Raw genomic sequence first — 15914 nt, forward strand, 5'->3', positions numbered from 1 at the left:
TTTTACGGCCCTCAAAACCGAATAGTACCTCTTTTTGTTAACTGGTTTATCCTCCCATTATTTTCTCAAATTCTGCTGCCCAGGGCCCCGCTAAATTCTAAAATTTTTGCCTCCTTTAAATTCTGCTGCCATGTGCCTGTCCTAAATTTTACAAAATTTGCTATCCCTAGATTTTGTTACTTGGTGCTTCTCTAAATTCTAAAAATTTTTGCCACCAGCCCTGACCATATATCATTCCATACTTATTTTTAGTGCTGATATTACTAACATGGGATTAGCAGATTCTTTTACACATTCTAAGTATATAAAGTTTTTAAGAATAACAAAATCTTTAATTAAATCCACAATTTTTTTAATTAAGAGAATTTGTCGAGGAAAAAATTGCTTAATTAAGAAGAAAGAAAATTGTTTTTCAAAGGTATATTGCTGAAGCATTAACAGATTCAGAGATAAAGCAGACACTAATAGGAACACTAGTTTGTTTATTAAAGCAAATAAACTTAGAAAAGATACTAAAGAGAAGAAAACTGTAAGTTAGCTAAAATGTCTTGAGAATTTTCAAATTAAAAAGATACATAAATATTTTGTCGTATGTATAGTTTTTAATGTGTAATTATCCTAATATCATTGTAGAGTGAATGTCATAAATTATATGTGTAATTAATTATCTATTATTTTAGCTAGTTCCTAGATTATGATCTTAATAGTGCTTTTTTAAAATGAGTATTAAAAAAAAATTCCAATAGTGACTATGTTAACCTATAACAACTAACAGTATCTAACTACCTAATTTAATTATTCACTTATTTCCTTTATACTACTGTCAGAACTCTCATTAAAATATTCAATTTGCATTATAAATATGTTTCAAATGTATTCATTAATTCAGTTATTTTATTATTCGTTTCATTCTTCTTCTTCTAATGTACATGTGTTCCATAAATGTTTTCATAACATCTTTCATGAACTTTGAATTACTCACAGACAATAAGAAGCTTTACTACCATAAGATAAGAAGATTTAGTTCATCTACCATGAGAAAAGTGGCCTTGCCTGTTAGTAGAAGCTCATTTCACTGCAGAGAAAAATGCATAAAGCTCATCCAATGTTACAGATGAGTGAATCTAAATTCCATTGTTACAAAGACTGGGCCGTTAGTCCCAGTTGAGCTAAAAGTAAGATACTGGGATCATCTGACACCACGTGATGTAAGCATAGCCAAGTCTTGTTGGACAAATTATAGTTTCTTACTTCCTCTTTAATTCATTTAGTATTTTCATCGAACACAGATAACCCATTAGCTCAGTATTTTTGCTTTTATTTATGCCATTTATTTCAACAACAGCAAATATTCACTAGATGCAATATGATTTAGCAATGTTGGTTTATTCTTCAAAATTGCATCGCAGGTCAAAAATAGATGATTAGAAGTTTTGCTAGCAGAAAAGCGTTACACTTAATTTCAAGAAATCTGTTCCTATTATCTTTTCTTTCTTGTAATAAAAGATATTAGCTACTTGAATGTAACTTTTCTGTGGTCTATTTAAGCTCTGTTTTTTTTCAGTTTTAATGATTCTCAGTCTTATCATGCAGATTTCATTTGCATTAGTCAATGTCTTAAATTAATTAGGCATATGTAATATTTTCAGGATTTGGAATCTTGATATTATGAGAGATGACGTAGGTGACATAAGTAAACTGACTGCAGTTCAGGAAGAAAAACGTCTGCAAGAAAGTTCAAAATTAAGCATTTACTGCACTGTTTCTCTCCATGAACAAATGGTAACTTTCATGTTTTGTTTCAGAAATATGTTAAATTTGTGCTTAAAAATTAAAAAAAAATGTTTTAAAATAATTTTGTTTGAAATAGGCTTTGGCAAATTTTTTTTGCATTAATTAAGTATCCTTATATAATTGATTAATGTAAAAAATAATTAATGCCATTATCAAGCAGCTCTTATCATTTAGGCTCAAATACAGTGGACTATCAATTTTACTTGGACTGTTTGAAATATTTGTAAAATTGAAAGGGTGTAAATGTGAATGGTGTTAAAAAATGAAGTAAAAACAATTTATACTCAGCTTAGTTTGTTAGAGATTCATTAAAAACACGCTATTTCATAGTTGCATTTTGAAAAATGCATATATATTTCTACAGAATTAATCCCAGGAAGCAAACAAATTTTATAGTTTTGACAGTCATTCTATTGCTTAAAATTAAGTGTTGGAATTATCTCCTAGCTTTTACTCTTCAGCTTCATGTCCAATACAATAAGTTTCATCTTTGGATATCTCTTCCAAATTATAGGTTCAGGAACCTAAATGCTTTTGTGTCCATGTTCTTGCCTTAAGGCTACTCATATGCATCAGAACTAGACTATTGCTTGATTCTTGTATGGCAAGAGCATTCATTATCTCTATCATCCCAACACTGGATCTCAAAATTAGTTGGTATTATTGTTTAGTATACACCATTCCATGCACTGGTTGACCAATGCACACCATGTGCACTGATCTTTTATTTATTTATTTTTGAAATTCCATATACAGAATAACATTTTTCAAAGGCAGTTACACATATTTTTGTTTAAAACTAAGCATATCACTCTGATCAGTATACTTGAAAGTTTAAGTAGCATTTAGCCAATAGAATCCATCCTGATTGCCTGAAGCTAAGTAACTTCGTGAAAAACAGCTCTCTCAACAATTCTTCTCTCACAGGCCATTAATGCTTACTAGGAAAAAATAAGGCATCATATTTTTTTATATTTTCCAGTGAATAAAAGATGGAGCTTCTAGTCAACTTGTTATGATTGTTCTAACTGATATTATAATACAATGCTCAACTTGTTCCTGTCTCTACATGTGCTATCTAAATAACACAAATAATTTGTGTGGTGAAATTGAAAAATAAATTACTTTTATTCGTAGTAAAAAATGTCTGGTCCGTAAACAGATATTTTAGCTTTTTTCATTCATGAGTGGCAGATTTCATTACTCCAGTATTCGTCAATATTACTTCAGCATTTATTCATGTACTTTGCAGATATTTAGGCATGTTGCTAGTTGAGTTTTTGCAGCCAGGTATTTGATTATGTAAAATCTTTCACTGCCATCTGAGAGGCAGGATTGGCTTGTTCCTTCAAATTCTGTTGATAGAGTTATTTACATTTCTTTTTTTTTCATAGCAAGCAACTAATGTTTTCTCTACATCTTAGAATTTCATTTCCTAAAGCATTATCATGAAAATGAAACTCTGCTGCTGCTGTTGAACTTCCCTACCTCATAAAACTTCACTTCCAAAAGTAATTTATGAAAGTATGACTTTGCCACATAATTAATGAAGATGAGTGCATTAAATCGAGTGCAAGTGCTTCATATATTGTCTCTGCAGGTGGGACTTTTCTGATTAATTTTTATAACCCTGTCAGAATTTCTACCATGTTCAATAGTTTATATATATAGTACAGATTGTTTTTCTTAGGAGTACAGCCTGCTAATAGATTAAATTTACCTTAAATCTGATCTGTAATAATTTGTAAAAGAGCCTATGTAATTAAGAATTCAACTGCCTATTGAAATGGTAAGGCTTTTCCATGAAAGTAATGTAAATTTTCAGTGTAATTCTAACTAGTTTTGAATAAAATTAATACTTTTGTTATGAAACTTAATATACAGTAAAATCCTGACTATTCAGAAAGTGTGGGAATGCTGAATTTTGGATAGTTCAGTGTATAAAAATGGAATTCATGTCAAGTCAAATGAATATGAAAAATGTCTGCTCTAAAATTATAAAAATGATTATCATTGTTACCAACTTGAATATCAAAAGCCTATATTTAAAATTACATAAGATTTTTTAAAAAATCAGACATAAAAGCTGGCATATTTCGTAGGCCTTAAACCTGAAAGTAAAACATCTGATCTGATTATGAAATCCCATTGAATGTGAAAGTTGGTAGAGATGTTGGAGATCATTCAAGTAGAAATATGAGCAGACCTTTTTTTTTACTTAGGTAGATTATAAAGGTATACAGTAGTGGATATAGCATACAAAAAACTTAAATTGCTGATCATAATTTTTATGTTATGTCACCATTATTTATCCATTTTCAAAGTTGCGCATCATGACTTTTTTTAATGCCCAGAATTTGTAACTTTGAAAATACTACTACACTTTATGCTGTCCTAAATATTAAATATACAGTCAAAAGTCGTTAATCCGGAATTGCCGGGACTTCGGCGATTCCAGATTATCGATTTTTCCCGATTATAGATCATCAGTTTAAATCTGGTAAGATGGCATGCAGAAATTATAAAATTAAAAATATGAAAACGTAATTTAGAACTAAAGAACAATTATGATCTAAAGGGTATCAAAATTTACTAAAAAAAGCTTAATATTTATTTGTTTACTTTATTAAACATTTCTTTCAATGTAAGTTGTTTGCTTCGTTTTATGTGATAATACTCTTTAATTCTATAAACAGACATAATTTCTTGTTCAGTTACAGAGTTCCGCTGTTCAAGTCCTATAATTGCTGTGTCGAGAATACCGACTAATTTGTCAATCGAAATTTTTTCATTTTCAATAACTTCTGTGTCACTTTCTTCACTATTGGAAGCAAATTATAATGACGAGGAATTTGATTTAAATCATATCAAAGACGGAATACATCGAGATGAAATACTACATTTAGTAAAGAATTATAAGCCAAATAAAATGAAAACATCTGCCCTGAAGATGAGGATAGTGCTGACAGTTCAACTTCCAATTTATTGCGCGCCCGCCGCGGCGTTGAAAACATCTGCCCTGAAGATACGGATAGTGCTGACAGATCAACTTCCAATTCATTGCGCGCCGTTCCCCCCCCCCATCCCCCGCTTCAGAGCAGCGTGAAATTGATAAACAGATTTTGGAATGGTTAGGTCATTTTTTGCAGCAATTCAACTTTTGTTTAATGGACTTCGAAACATACTTTCGCTTTGGTAGATCTTTTACATATTGGTAAATATATATCGGAAATTCTATTTGACATAATCGAAAGTTCAAGCTTACTTCTATAAAATTGCTCTAACAGTCTGCAAAAAATAACAAGCCGGATCCAATTCGAAGATTAAGGAACAACGCAATCTGCAACATTAACTGAATTAGATAATTTTAGCTTAGCTTATACCGTCTGTTATACATTAAACGCGCATGCGTAAACGTATTTTGCGCACGCGCACACACCTATTCACAGCCGTAAAGGTCTTACGCACATGCGTCACGCAGAAAGTTTGTAGCTTTGAGATCTGGATTATAGATCATTCCGGATTATGGGTGTCCGAATTAACAACTTTTGACTGTACTTTACTAAATATATATATTTTTTAAATGCATTCTTCCAATTAAGTTGTGATGTCATGCTAAATCACTGGTTTCACAACAAGGTATCCACATTAACAGTATCCAAGCTCTATAATGGAGTTGCAATCTCTCATTTACTAAATTTTTCAGGGCTAAAAATATTTCTAAAATTCTAAAATATTCTGGTTGTTTGAGCTTTCCAGTTAGTTGAATAGTTTTGCTTTTATTGTACTTAATTTGAAAATTTAGTGAATGTAGTATGCTTCTCCAGCATATGTTATTTGTAGTAATGTAAATATATTCTTCAGCTTTCTCTATTTTATTTGAATTATGCTTATGGATTCATTTTAAAATTACATAAGATTTTTTAAAAAATCAGACATAAAAGCTGGCATATTTCGTAGGCCTTAAACCTGAAAGTAAAACATCTGATCTGATTATGAAATCCCATTGAATGTGAAAGTTAATTTGAAAATTTAGTGAATGTAGCATGCTTTTCCAGCATATGTTATTTGTGGTAATGTAAATGTATTCTTCAGCTTTCTTTATTTTATTTGAATTATGCTTATGGATTCATTATAAATTTTAAAGTTGAGACAAATCTTAAGTATCTTCATCAGTATAGTGTATACAGGGTTCGTACGGTCCTTAAAAGTCCTTAATTTTTTCAAAAATGATTTTTGGTCCTTAAAAGTCCTTAATTTTTTCAAAAATCGATTTTTGGTCCTTAAAAGTCCTTAATTTTTTCAAAAATGATTTTTGGTCCTTAAAAGTCCTTAATTTTGGCCAAAATGAATAAACGGTCCTTAATTTTGCTCATTTGACATTTCTTATCATTTCTAATGATTGCCATTCATTCTATGTGTGAATTGCTATTTCTCATGAATATGGAATTAAAATTGCAAGGCTCTTAACCAATCTGTTGGCGGATTTGAGTTGCAAACAATAAAAAAAACAATTAGCAACCCGGACGAAAGTATCGGTGTCTGATTGGCTATTCACCCAATCTTTCGAAACAAATGTTATCCATAAATTTAGTCAGATTGTGACGAAAGCGTGAAGCCGGAAGTTCTTTAAGAGGCGAAAGTGATGATGAAGGAGCACGAGAAAAAAAAAGGGGGGATTCTGAAAATATTTGCCAAAATTAGAGCAATCGGTTATTCTACGCTACGCAAGAGGTTATTCTACGCTACGAGAGTCGACAGCAAGTTGTGGGCCGCCAGATGTCGCTGCTAGTAAAAAACAGGTCTGCCCGACATCCTATATTCTCTGAGTACGGAAGTTGTCGAAAGCGCGTGAAAAAGTGTTGCCGCGTCGTCAATCAGGGTTGTGCAGTTGACGTACTAAGTAGACAATGGCTTTGTATGTGTTTTCGCCGCTGATTTTTTCATATTTAAACGAAGAATACGGTCGTAGATCTCTGAATCGGTGGCGAATTTATAGAAAATATGTTGATGCTTTTGCTCTGCCAAAAGATGTTTTCATTGCGTATTTCAGATTGTCAAAATTTATAGTTATTTTAATTTGCGATGAACTGAGAAAGTATTTGCAGCCACATTCAGAAAACAAGAACGCAATTTCTACTGAAAGAAAGGTTATGCTGTTCCTGAAATTATAGATATAAATTGTAATTGTATGCTTTAAAAATGTAGAAGATAATAAGTTTATCAAGCACACAAACCTTCTTCATTTAATACAAATATAGACATCCGATAAGCTTCTTGTACAGCAAGAATTACGTTTACTTTAAAATCTAACAGTTGAATACCTTACGAATAATACTGTGACCACAAAAAGAATGTCGTTCATTACGCGAAATTCACACTACTGTAAAATAAAAATAAAAATAAAAAATTATAAAACTATAAAATAGCTTTAAAATATTTTTTTCAGTAGCTGTACTACTACTAGTATGATACTTTTAATAATACGTTTTAGCACAGAGGGCCTATTAATTTCGTTTTGCCATTTTGTGGCGCTTCACTTTTCAAATCGTTGCCACCAAGTATTATCGCACTCTATTATATTTAAAAAAATTAAATAATGAGGAATCTGCAGAATGTATGAATGTTTCTCGCACTGTGATAAAACAACGGTACTTAGAGCCATGAAATGCTGAATAACATAATCCTCCATCCTAATGTAGGCATCTGGAGGCCCATATTTGGAACTGGGAATTTGTTTTATTATCTATTTCATATTTTGTAAAGCATTTATGAGTTTTTGATTAAGAAACCCAACGATTTCAAAGCGAGCAATGCCAACATTGTACGGGGGGAAAAAAAAAAGAGGAAAAAAAGCATTTTCATCTCTAGCGCGCGAGACTATGTATTGGAAATTCTAAAGATATGCTTTTTTAAAATTATATGATATTGCTGTTGAATTGAATTTTATGGTTTAAGTGCGAAAAACATGATATTTAATAAATAAAGGTAACACGCAAAAAGTTAAAAAATGGACCTTAATATAAAATCTGAAGTAATATAAATATAATATTCAGTAATATAAAATCTGAAGACTTTCAGATTTTTTTTTTTTTTTGGGTGTGTGTGTGTGTGTGTGTATAAATTTTATTATGTTTAAAACTGGTTCCTAAGTGAGGACTTTCTAAGGGAAACTGGCTCCTATACACGTTACACATGGGAAAAGCCACGAAAACGCCGGCCAGCTCGTTCGCGGGATTCGAACCTCGGACCAAACTACCTGCGTTCAGCGACTCTACCGCTCGGCGGCTGGTGGGCTTGTTAGTAGAATTATTATTGCATTATGCTATAAAGTAATAATGCTATAAGACTGAGGGGTTTTCTTCATGGAATAGTACTTTTGTAACCTATTATAGTATTCAAAAATCATTGTTTCTTTGCAAACTTAAAAAAAAAAAAAAAAAATTACTGTTCATAGCATTCTCATTTTTACATTGATTATTATTAGTTTTCTATTTAAAATGTGTCGAAACGCTGGTTTGACAAGGACTTCAACTGCAGGAGACCTACACTGATTATTTTTACTTTAGTACCTGCATTGTGAAAATATTACTATCTTTTGATTATTTTCACAGAATAAAATCTTTTGAGAAGGAAGAATATTTAAACTGAGCAAGCAGTTCTTATATATATATAAAATTAAAATAACAGCAATGTAATATTAAAAAAAAGGTATTAGTAATTGTGTGACAAAAATTGCAAAACGAATTAATCACACATACAGGATAGATTAGTTTAATTTTGGTTATATATTTTATATTGAAAAAATATTTTCTTTCATGTTAATTATAGAATAAATTATTTAAAATAAAGCATTTTGATGCGTGTGTGATAGTTGAATGCAGCAGCAATCGGCCATAGTGAATGAACTTTATTTCTTTTCCTGAAAGAAATAATTTTCATAGAAAAATAAAATAAAAAAAGGGAAGAAATATTAAGAAAGAAATAATTTCTTATTTAAAGAGATATTTTTCCAATAGTAACTGTAAAATAAATTGCGGGAAAACAGTTTTAATGTAAGCATGGGGAGGGGGAAACTTAGTTTGCTATTAGACTGTAATGCAAATTAATCATATTATAAATTTAAATGATTAAAATTGTTTATTTCTAAAAGGATTTGAAGTAAGCTTAATTCATCTACTCTTATCTATTTACCATTGCTTTCGTGGTATCCCATATCACTCTTTATTTCTTAGCTCTAAATTCCTGCGTTAGCTTTCCCCTTAAAAAACGGGATTTTCCTTCACATAAGACAGCAGCATATTCTGCTGCATGTTGGTCATAATACTGTTTTGTGCAATTTTTTTCGAATTACAAATACAGCGTGTGAGTTAGTGAAATAATGGGAGAATATTCCTAGAACTTCAGCCAGCGCGCACTATAAATTTCGTCACTCGTCTGTACTGCGATTGGTCTAAAGCTCCTTGAAGCCTTGTCCCCTTTCAGTAAAATCAAATGGACCCACCCGCCCACCAACTGAGGACCACAGAATGGCTTTCTCCGATAAGTTGTGACGGCTGTCTATACCGGTTTTTTTTGAGTCAATATTGTTCGCTTAAGTTGTAGACAGATCCAGTGACCATAGAATAGGCGTTCTGGAAGGCCACAACCCTTCCGACGCCAATAGGAACGAGATGCCTGGAAAGTGCATTTTCAATAAACTGTGGCTTCATCAAGCTGACTACAAAGACTGGATATTGATGGATGACAATCCTTATAAAGCTAAATGTGGTCTTTGTCTGAAACAAATTGAAATTTCTATAATGGGAGAGTCAGCGCTGAAAATTCACATTAAAATTAAGTTTCGTTTTATCATTTCAATTTGTTTTTACACGGTTTTGCTTAGCTTAATTTCTGTGTTTGTTTCAATTAAGCCATAAATTAATTTTTTATCACCTTCTACGGAGTTTATTCTCTTTTGCACATACTATATGTATGGGATATCGGGATTATGAGTTTATTTCTGCAGAGGGTCTGTTATCGATTTCGCGGGAAATCTGTTGGCTCCATTTCGATTTTAGGTCGCCAAGGGCAAATTCGGTAACGCTAGCCAAGAAAAAGTGAAGTTCAGAAATACGTTTTGAAGCTTCAATAGACAATTAAGTATTTGGTTTAATCCTATGCTGTTGATAGAAATGCATTATTTTTGCTAATGGCGATACAATTATTAGTTGAAAACAACTAACTAATTAAAAAAATTTTAATATTTTTAAAGCTGAAAACAACTAATTGAAACTAATTTTAGATGCAAAATTAACTTTCATGACTTACAAAAGTTATTGGGTAGAAGTTTAACTGAAAATATACATTCCGTATTATATATATACATATATATATATATATTTATACAGTACAAAGTCCGAGGTCGGGACCTCGGCGATCCCAGATTTGAGATTTTTCCAGATATTAGATCATTTTAAATCTACTAAGATGGCACGTAGAAATTATAAAATTGAAAATATGAAATCGTGATTTATGAAATAATGAAGTATTTATGATTTAAAGGGTATCAAAATTTACAAAAGAAAAGAGCTTAATATTTATATGTTTACTTTATTAAACATTTATTTCAATGTGAGTTGTTTGATTTGTTTTCTCTGCTAATACTTTAGACTAATACTATAGACATATAATTTCTTGTTGAGTTATTAAGTTCCATTGTTCAAGTCCTGTAATTGCTTTGTCGAGAATTCCGAATAACTTGTCAATCAAAATTTTTTCTCGTTCAGTAACCTCTCTGTTACTTTCTTCACTGTCGGTAGCTGTATTTTCTGGATTTAGAACCATACTACAGATTTCGCCCTCTGTTAATTGGTTGATGATTGGGGCATTGTCATCGCAATGAAAAACTTCTGTTTAACTTCCCTAAATTCTGCCGCCTGGTGCGGGCATGCGAGCTCTGGCGCTGGTTCTGGCTTTATGTGAATAACAAATCAGTTATTCTTAATTCAAATAGCACTAAATATAATCGTTTGTCCTATGATTATCATTAACAAAATCTATTTTTAGCATAAGGAAAGAAATTTCTGTTAAATCTCCCCTTGTCAACATTTTAGCGCATTAAACTTAAATCTGTAATCGGATAATACTCTGTTATTTGGCTCTCTGCATGAGTCATCACTCAAGTTGCCATCCGTTGATAAACATGCGGTGATGAAAGCAAAATACAATAAATAATGATGCGTGATTTCGGCATCAAGGATATAAAATATTAGTTGGTGTAAAATTAACAAATGGTTCAGTTTGAGATTATGCCAAGCAGATACGCAGGTATGGAGTCAAGTTACTAATCACACAAATTTATGCTAAAATAATTATTTCTTCAATAATGAGATATTTTATTTAGCGCCAAACTGAGATTAAGAATCAGGATTTCCGATCGGGAGATAAGAATCGGGATTAGCTGCAAAACATCTTTCCCTTCTCAACGGCAGAGTTTCTTCTAACAGTATCATGAATTTTGTCAAGTTTAAAGAACCATCTACTTCAGAAAAAGATGTAACTGCTAATTCAACATCAATAAGTGTAGAAAATAATAAAATCAATTCTTTTCTTTTCAAATCTGAAGTTACAGATGCAGAAATATTGTGGGCTTTTAAGTGCATCAAAAGCCACTATTCTTTTAAATCGTGCGATGATATTGGGCCGTTATTCACTAAAATGTTCCCGGATAGTTCCATTGCAAAATAGTTTTCATGTGGTGAAAAGAAATGTGCTTATATCTAATGTTTTGGTCTTGGCCCTTATTTTAAAACTTTGTTACTAAAGCATTGTAAAAATGCTGAGTTTTTTACATTACTATTTGATGAGGCTCGTAATCTGACAAACCAAAAAAAGCAACTAGATATTTATGTGAGGTACTGGCATCACAAAAATAAGGTCAGAACTCAGTACCTTACTTCTGCATTTATAATGCATGCAACAAGTGAAATTATTTTATCCAAATTTTATGAATGTGTTGAAAAACTGAAACAAATTGTGTCATCCATCGATATTTGTGTCAAAACTCTTACAAATATCGATGGATGGTCTAGCAGTAAACTGGAAATTTTATGATTTATTGCAACAGGACTTGACAAAGGAATATAACATTCAATGCTTGACATTAGGGACATGTGGTTTACACATTCTTAACAATGCTTTCAAGCATAGGATGTCGTCCACTGGCTGGGACATTCCATCATTCTTATACCCCTTATATTGCATTTTTATTCTCCTGCAAGACGTGAAGAATTTTTAAGTATATCTGGCTTAAAAAAGCTACCTGTGAAGTTCTACTTTTACCGATGGTTACAAAATGTCCGAGCAGTTGAAAGAGCCATTGAAATATGGGATGACTTGCTACTGTACATTAAAGAAGTTGAAATGGGGAAGTTTAAAAAAAATTCATCGAAATCTTTCTCAAATATTTTGGAGGCAACTAAAGATAAAACATTTCTTATAAAATTAAATTTTTTTCTCTCTCTGTCGAAAATATTATTGCCTTTCCTTGAATATTATCAAAGTGATAAACCACTTATTCCTTTTTTTGCTGAAGATATCTTAAAACTCGTAAATGATTGCTTTCAGCACTTTAAAATTTTGAAACTAGAATATTCAAAAATAACTAAAGCAGAAAATCTTTATAAATTTAATTTTAATGATCCAAATTGTTATAATGATAAAAGTAAAGTTTATTTGGGATTCATTGCTGAGCAGTTAATGAATGATAAATGCCCCAAGAAGGACATTTCACAAGCTGAAAGTTTTGCATTGAAACAAGAAGGTCAACAATGTGTCTTAACAATGGTACAACACTTAATGTCTAAATGTCCAATAAATTATTCTCTTATTCGAAATGCATCTTGCATAGACCCACGATTGATGGTTAAAAGTCCAGAAAAGGCCCAGAACAAAATGAAAATAGTTCTAACGGTATTAATGCAGAATAAACATGTTTTACAAGATGATTGGGATGAAATTCTGCTGCAGTTTGAAAAGTTTCTAGACAAAGTAGTTAAAACAAATTTACATGAATTTTCTACTTTTGATCCTCAAAATCTTTCTCTTGACACATTTCTCACTTCTTATTTTAATGATTTTCACTATTCAAAAGTATGGAAAATAGTGAAAATGATTCTTATCTTGTCACATGGACAGGCCTCTGTGGAAAGGGGCTTCTCTGTAAATAAAGCAATTGAAATTGAAAATTTAAATGACTCATCATACATTTTTCAACGTATAGTATTTGATTACATAAAATTTTCTGGAGTTGTTCTTAATATCGAAATTAATAAAGAAATGAGATCAGCAGCAGCTTCTGCAAGGTCTAAATATATGCAGTATTTAGAAGAACAAAAATCTTTAACTAAATCTGAAAATTCAAAGAGGAAAAGAAATATCATTGAGGAAGAAATTGATTATATGAAGCAGAAGAAAACATTTCTTCAAAGGGACATTAAAGATATTAATGAAGAAGTAGATGCTTTAGCAGATGAAGCTGAGACCAGCATGAACATTGATTAGTTTATCAAAGCAAATGAACTTAGAAGAATAGTTAAAGAAAAGGAAATAGACATAAATAAATTAGATGTTAAAATAGCTAAAAATATTTCAGATTTAAAAAAAAGCACAAATGTTTTGTATCTTTTATTGTACAGTTTATTATTCTAGTATCTTTCAAAAAACCAAGGAAATAAATTGTATGTTTACAAATCAGTTATTTTAATCTGCAAAGTATTCTTACGTTGTGATTATAATAGTAGCTGACTGTGTTTAAATAAATATCAAATAAGTTAAATAATAATCATGTAAATCTCTAAAATAGTGACTGTTATTAGTGTAAAATACACTTATACATGTTTTTAAAGAAATTATGTTCCTAATTTAATGTTATCTACTTCATAACTTGTAGGGAGTTAGTTTAATTTTCAAAATTGTTTTATGGTAAGTATTAAAGTGAATTTAATAATAGTGCATAATACACACTTCTGTTAGTTTCTTAAAGTGAAATTACAAGCATGAAGTCGGTTGTATGGATAATTGCTTTATTCTATTCGTTTTTTTTTTTTTTTTTTTGTTTGTTTGTTTGTTTGTTTGTTTTGTTTTGTTTACTGATAGGTCCTTAATTTTTTCTTTGATGGTCCTTAAAAGTCCTTAATTTTCATGTAAGGAAATGTGTACGAACCCTGTGTATAGTTTAAAGTTCGCTATTATTGCAATCAAAATTTGAATCTTTTTCATTTTAGAACAACATACACTAAATATTTTATTCTAGAAAGATATATGCCACAAATTGATACTTCCTACAAGATGATATACTTTTCATCAGCTAATTTCAACTAATATAAAAATTTTTAAATATATGAATATATCTCTTAGGTTAGTTATTTTTATAAACAAAGAATGAAATAGAATGACACATTTGTAAACTTTTTATTAAAAATATATACTTTCAAAACAAAAACACTCTTATTGGAGATAACATTTAATTTAATGACGATTAATATCAGGCATTAACACATTTATCTTTCTGTGACAAATTGCTTAGTATGTGATGAAAAGATTCTAAAATTTTAAGGATACTTGTTCTTGACTTAATAATTTTTGTGTGCAATCTGTAAATGTCATTGCACTTGTTTTGGAAGAAGAAAATTTTTTTCAGTGATGTTTTGCATTTCATGCATATTTTTTTTTTTTTTTTTTTTCATTTAAACTCTCCGAAAAAAATTATTTCATCATCAAAATGTTTTTATTTTTAGTATTTGTCTTCAACTGAAGAAGGACATGTTTTTTTGTGGAACCATGAGCTGTTGTCTACTGATGATGCTATTGAGATTCGGAAATTCGATTCTTCTCCTCTGCATGATGGATCTGTCAATTATATAATTATCCATGAGAATTTTATGATTACTTTTGGTTCTGATGGTCAATTTAAGGTAACTGCCTTCTTGATGAAGCATGAAGAAAAATTGTTTTCACATGCTTAGTTAATGATTATTATAATTTAAAGAAAAAAAAGAGAGAGATTTTTATAGCCACCCCCCCCCCGGGCAGGCATGTAAGGAGTGCTCATTTGGTGTTTTATTCCTGCATCACTAAGAAATTTATTTATAAGAAATAATTATTATTTATTATAAGAAAAGTCTTTCCCTAAATATTTTAGCCCGTTATCGGTTTGCAGGATTCTGATTTTAGAGTTAAGTTTGTTTTCAAAAGATGCTGAAAGCTTCTTTAACCTCATCCTTAGATTTCAGAAAATAAACATGGACATATCAAGATTTATCATCGATAAATGTTGCAAAATAAAATGATCCACCTATTGATTCGGTTCTCATGGGACCACACAAATCAGAATAAATTAGATTTAACAGTTCAGTACTTCTACATTCAGATTCTTTGGGAAGGAGGGTTGCAGTTTGTTTACCCTGAATGCATACCATACAAGTAGAAAGAGAGTCATTTCAAGAAAAAGAAAGACCTCTAATCATGTTATTTATTTGAAGTTTTTTAAGATCATTTTCATTTAAATGGCCAAATCTCATATGCCACTGGTCTATTTCTTTAGCAACTGATACAGATTCAAATATTGGCATGACAAAATAAAGATCATTTTCGTGTTTAGCCAAAATTACTGTTTTGTTATTAGAATTAATTATTTGAGCACATTTTTATTTGAAAATTACTGAAAGATTATTTTCAGTTACTTTAGACACTGAAATTAAATTATTTTTAAAATCAGGTACACACAATGCATTTTTGAGTTTGATATTTTCAGTTTTAGAACCTATGCAAACTTTAAATTTAACAGTTCCTTTTTCCAATAGCTTTAACTATTTTATCAGCAGCTAATTTAACATAAGTATCACCTATCTCGTAAATTTCTTGGAACAGTTTTTTGCTGTTACACATATGTGATGTTGCACCACTATCCAGACAAAAAATGTCTCTAGAATTACTATTATTGCATGCTACGGCACTTTCTTGCTCCAAGGAATTCTGATTTTCTGTAGACATCACACTTTCACTGAGGCGTTTGCTTTTAGTTTCTTTACTTTTCTTCCTACATTCCGATGCTCTATGCCCAAAGATATGGCAGAAGT

General features: G+C 30.8%; 1 protein-coding gene across 1 annotated transcript in view; it reads left to right on the plus strand.

Moving 5' to 3' along the window:
* The window catches only part of LOC118202484 (cilia- and flagella-associated protein 44-like), a 118538-nt gene that overhangs the window by 40581 nt on the left and 62043 nt on the right, over window positions 1–15914 (plus strand). The window contains exons 6-7 of the mRNA XM_085815907.1: window positions 1650–1782; window positions 14574–14750. Coding sequence (XP_085672033.1) covers window positions 1650–1782; window positions 14574–14750 — 310 coding nt within the window. The remainder of the gene's footprint in view (window positions 1–1649; window positions 1783–14573; window positions 14751–15914) is intronic.

Source organism: Stegodyphus dumicola, chromosome 4, assembly GCF_044657685.1.
Source record: "Stegodyphus dumicola isolate Sdum_Otavi_A_Nest chromosome 4, ASM4465768v1".
NCBI lineage: Eukaryota > Metazoa > Arthropoda > Arachnida > Araneae > Eresidae > Stegodyphus > Stegodyphus dumicola.